Source organism: Harmonia axyridis, chromosome X (genome assembly GCF_914767665.1).
Source record: "Harmonia axyridis chromosome X, icHarAxyr1.1, whole genome shotgun sequence".
Classification (NCBI taxonomy): domain Eukaryota; kingdom Metazoa; phylum Arthropoda; class Insecta; order Coleoptera; family Coccinellidae; genus Harmonia; species Harmonia axyridis.
Genome location: NC_059508.1, coordinates 26,841,665 through 26,847,181, shown reverse-complemented (window position 1 = coordinate 26,847,181; position 5,517 = coordinate 26,841,665). Strand labels below are relative to the sequence as shown.

Sequence of the window (5,517 nt, the reverse complement as noted above, 5' to 3'; positions counted from 1 at the left end):
GTAAATTGTTAATTCTGCACTTCAAACATGTGAAACTTAAGTAACACGGGAGAGTATAAATCTCAAGTATAATATTGACAGTCCAATGGGCACTGGAAGAATGTCTAGGTAAAGTTGCTTCACACGCCACTCATTATTATTATTATATTATAATAATATTGTATTATAATTATATTATAATGGATATGGAATGTCTTGATGATGAGTCTGATAACTCACTGGCAGATTGAATGGTCATAGAATCGAAAGTATAAATTTCCATCAACTCGTCATTAAGCTGAACGATGAAGAGAGCCTGAAATGTTTATGATGATGAGTACATACTGACAGATTTAATTTTTATTGTTATTAACGGTCATAATAGTGCCTTAATGTGATTTTCCATAAATCTGTTATTGAAGAAAAGAAGAAAGAAAGAGGTGAGCAATGAAGAATATTTGCAGGTTTATGCAATGTTATTGTTGATCGGAGTAATGAAATATACAGCGAAAACAAGATCCCTATATGAAGAATAAGGAATATTGTTCAAAAAGCATTAATACAAAGATGTGCCACGTCCCCGACACTTGTTAACAATATAGAACAGAAATGAACATCTGAACACTCATTAGTGGGTTTGGTAGAGTTATCCGGACGCCAAGGCATCAAGGATAACCCTCTTTTTGATCAATGGGGGTATACGACCTTCCGTAAGATATTCACGGTTCCCAAAATCACAGCCTTCTGCATCCATGTGATCGTGTTCTTAGGCAGATTCAGCTCCTTGAGATAAATACATATATATATATATATATATATATATATATCGTGAATCTATTAAGGGAATTCGACTGATAAGAAGGATTTCAGTTTTACTCTTTATTCATACCAAGCTTTCGGAACTGGTTGGTTCCTTCCTCAGGGTTACTACAATTTTAACAATTAAAATTAAAATTACATATACAAAAAGAACTATCCCAAATCTTTAAAAACAGTCACAGAATTTGAGGTTGTCTCCTTAATAAGTTAAAATTCATCAATTAACGCAAATTTTTAAGTAAATTAGTCTCAAATACTCTATCAGTTGGATTAATCTTTCTTTGTCAATTGGATGTGAAGTATAAACAGTGTGTCTAACCTAACTTAATTATTTTCTTTGGTACATATCACAGAATCGCATCGCGTCAACTTTGGTTTACTTTTTCTTCTTATTTTTATTCGTCTAGTGGTCCATCATAGAATCGTTCCCGGTTTGGATATGTTAACAGGAACGTGTAAACATTGCTTAATCTTTGTACGTCAGTTTTTTTATTTATTGGATTTTCTTGATTTCTTATGTTGATCATTTCTTGTATCAGTCTTTTATTATATTTACCTTCCGTACATAATACTTCTGTATTTTCAAAATCAATTTTATGATCCTTTTTCATTGAGTGTACAGCTAAAGCACATCGTGGGTTCATTGTCCGGATATCACTCTTATGTAACGTTAATCGACTCTTTAACCATTGAGATGTCTGTCCCACATAGGTGGGACATATACTATTTTTACATGTTTTGTGGTTGCCACGTTTTTGACTGTTTTCTATTGCTATTGTAGTCCTGAAGATGGTCCCCATCGGGATCGAAACGTCGACTAAATGAAATAAAGAAGAATGAAATTATAACACTTATCAATTTTCCCACACCCCTTATCATACTTATAACTATTGTTGTATATTGGGAATTAAAAATTGTTGATATATATATATATATATATATAAATATATATATATATATATTTTTTTTTTTTTTTTTTTTTTTTTTTTTTTAATCACCTTAATAGGGTTTGGCTGTCGATAATGCCGGATCGGTCGGATCAAGACATTTATCAGCTGGTGGTCAGGAAACTTCGGACTATTCGGGTGGTCCATAAGATGACCTCCTTCTGTGCTTTTTCAATCAGTTTTTCGTCAAGTCCCAGCCTTTCCGTGTTTTCCGCCAGATGCTTTTCAACAAGTCCATTGGTGGTGATGATGAGAGGAAGAATTGTTGTTGAGGTAAGATGGTTTATTTCCTTCAGCTCAAAAGCGAGGTCATGATATTTGACAATTTTTTCAGTATGCGCTTTGTCAGCATTATCATCCGCTGGTATGGTTATGTCGAGTATTGTCACCTTCTTTGGATCTTTTTCGAAGATGACGATGTCAGGTCGGTTGTGGGCAATCGATCTGTCCGTGGCGAAAGGATGGTCCCAGTAGAGTTTTACCTTATCATTCTCCATGAAATCCCGAGGTAAGTATTCATGTATTTTTTTGGATGTTTTCAGCAACCCGTATTTTATGGCGATGGCCTGATGGTATGCCTTAGCCATGGCATTGTGGCGTTCTGTATATATATATATATATATATATATATATATATATATATATATATATATATATATATAACTTAGACGCAATAATGGTCGTGATTTATACAGAATGATTTCTCAGGGAATCGGTGTGAACACCAAAAAAATACTCTGTTTTCTTTGCCGAGCTTTCGGATTTTATTCAATCCATCCTCAGGGCTTCTACAAGATATCAACAAAAATTATCAGTTACAATAAAGAGAAAAAATAAACATTCTATATATATATATATATATATATATATGAACCCATCGGTTCATATTTGACACCCTTATGAGAGATAAGTTCAACGGTTGATATATATGTTTTTTCTTTGTAAATATAATATGGATTGTACCGTGTGTGAAATATTGTGCAATACGGGATAGGAATGAGAAAATTGGCTTCTCGATTAGAAAATGTGTGATCTCGTTATACGCGGAGGGGATTAACTTAGCGAGAATTATCAACTCAAACGGGTGGGATGAACGGAACTTGTTCTTCTTGATAGTGCCAATCCGTTATCGGATATTGGAGACCATTCTGGCTATTGTGACCTTATTCACTGTTGCACGAAACAGTCCAATTGTTGTTTCCCAGAACCAGACCCTCAAATTTCTGAGCCACGAAATTCTCCTCCTGCCGGGACCTCTCCTTCCCCCAACCATGCCCTGCTGTATAAGCTGGAGAAGGCTGTATCTTTGTTCATTCCGCATGATGTGGCCCAAGTACTCCAGTTTCCTCCTCTTCACGGTGTCAACAATTTCAGTTTTCTTGTTGACTAATATTAGAACCCTCTCATTGGTCATGTGCTCTGTCCAATTGATTCGGAGTATTCTTCTGTAGAGCCACATCTCGAATACTTCAAGCCTCTTACACGAAGCTTTAGTAAGCGTCCATGACTCCACCCATACAGAAGCACAGGAAAGACATAGCACTTCAGAAGTCGTATTTTGGTCTTCTTGTTCAGGTCGTGAATCGTGAAAAGTTTTTTCATTTTAATGGAAGCTGCTCCTGGCCTTTTCAATCCTACAGCGGATTTCCCTCGAATGATCCCATGCCGAGGTACGAAATTGTTTCGACTCTCTACCATTCTGTTGTCGATGTAAAGTTGATGAACGGAACGCGCAGAAGAAATAATTATATATCTTATCGCCGCCTACCGTCATCGATTCTGTGAAAATATTTTATGGAATAATTTATATAAGCCCATTTCTTAATTTGTTCAAATTGATAAAATAAGGTGGCAATAAAATTTGGATGAGAAATGTTACTCCTAGTGCACTACTAACCAAATGCTTATAAACTTGAATAGATAACACTTTTGTTTGTCCTCGGAATATTTTTACATTTTGCGATCGTATGGTCACAGCAATTCCAAGTAAAAAAAAAATTAATAAATAATATTTATAGTTAGGTGAATGAAAATGTTAGCTGTTTACCCTTAACGCTGAATTCCAAAAGAATTATCTCGTCATAGTAATTTGGTTGCCCATCTCACGGACAGGCTTAGGCTTTGTGGGAATTTTGTTTGCTTTCGGATTGTATGATATTTGTGTAATGGAAAAAACGAGAAAAAGTTAACTTTGTGGTCCTGAAAAGGACCGATAGCAATATTTCGATGGTGAAATTTAACCTCCGAAACCGTACAACGTACGACCTTGGCGTTTCAAAGCATATACGACGTCCATTGCTGTTACAGTCTTCCTTTTTGCGTGTTCGGTGTAAGTTACAGCGTCTCTAATAACGTTTTCTAGGAATACCTTAAGTACACCTCTAGTTTCTTCGTAAATCAAACCAGAGATACGTTTCACCCCACCGCGGCGGGCCAATCTTCTGATAGCGGGCTTCGTGATTCCTTGGATATTGTCTCGTAGAACTTTCCTGTGACGCTTAGCGCCACCTTTTCCCAAACCCTTACCACCTTTGCCTCTGCCAGTCATTTTTCAGTTAACGACTACAATAACAAGAATTAACTAAAGGTTTTAGCGGAAAATACGGCTTTTATACCATCACAGTTTTCCCCACCACTAGATCTACACGACCAACCAATGATATTGCGAGAATGTGCAGTGGAACCGCCTACCTATTCCGCTATAAATAGATGAATCTAAGATTTCCCTCAACTAGTTTATACCCATACTCGAGATGGCCCGTACGAAGCAAACCGCAAGAAAATCCACTGGCGGAAAGGCACCGCGTAAGCAACTTGCCACAAAAGCGGCACGTAAAAGTGCACCCGCTACTGGTGGCGTAAAAAAACCTCATCGTTACCGTCCAGGTACCGTAGCTCTTCGTGAGATCCGTCGTTATCAGAAAAGTACCGAGCTGTTGATTCGCAAACTTCCTTTCCAAAGGTTAGTGCGCGAAATTGCCCAAGACTTCAAGACCGATCTCCGTTTCCAGAGCTCCGCCGTGATGGCCCTTCAAGAAGCTAGCGAAGCTTATCTGGTCGGTCTATTCGAAGATACAAATTTATGTGCCATTCACGCCAAGAGAGTAACCATTATGCCGAAGGACATTCAACTTGCTCGACGTATCCGTGGCGAACGTGCTTAAGCATCTTTTTCACAAAGTTTAAAATCGGTTCTTTTCAGAACCACAACTTTTTTTTTTTACATTTATACAATTGATTGATTTCTTATAAGGTATCCCAAATTAAAGATCCGATATCAATAGTGCAATATAACCTTACTTAATTTCTTCCAACAAAATGCGTTACGAATTTCAATTTTGATTATGGATTTTCCATCAGTCTTTTGATATCCTCTATATCTTGGCGCAATAGCTTATTTTAAGCTGGAAGCAAATTATGCCGTCTTATTTCCAATTCGATCACTCAACTGCAAAAGATTCTGATGACCAGCATTAGAGAGAAGCGATACCGTGATTTCTAGATCACGTTGTGAAACGTGAACGTTACTTTATGATATCAGTGAAATTAAAGCGTGACGTGATCACTGTTTAGGTTGCTTGTTAATAATATTTGTATGAATCACCCAAACCTTAGTTCGTTTATCTTTGCAACTCGAATTGGTCACTCATTCAAAGCAAAATTGTTATGAAAACATCCATTTTTCTTACATATTCAACTCTTTTCCTTATTTCAGATTTAGTTAGGAACGTAACAGAAGGATATCGATTTTTCAAATGTTTCCTCAAATTTG

General features: G+C 36.7%; 2 protein-coding genes across 2 annotated transcripts; one reads left to right on the top strand and one right to left on the bottom strand.

Annotated features, from left to right (window-relative positions):
* Positions 1-3,935: 3,935 nt before the first annotated feature.
* LOC123686232 (histone H4) lies at positions 3,936-4,330 on the bottom strand. The gene has a single exon (XM_045626248.1). It carries the CDS (start codon positions 4,291-4,293, stop codon positions 3,982-3,984), a length of 312 nt encoding a protein of 103 aa, XP_045482204.1. The 5' UTR covers positions 4,294-4,330; the 3' UTR covers positions 3,936-3,981.
* A 163-nt stretch (positions 4,331-4,493) lies between these two features.
* Positions 4,494-4,998, top strand: LOC123686221 (histone H3). The gene has a single exon (XM_045626237.1). It carries the CDS (start codon positions 4,499-4,501, stop codon positions 4,907-4,909), a length of 411 nt encoding a protein of 136 aa, XP_045482193.1. The 5' UTR covers positions 4,494-4,498; the 3' UTR covers positions 4,910-4,998.
* Positions 4,999-5,517: the final 519 nt, after the last annotated feature.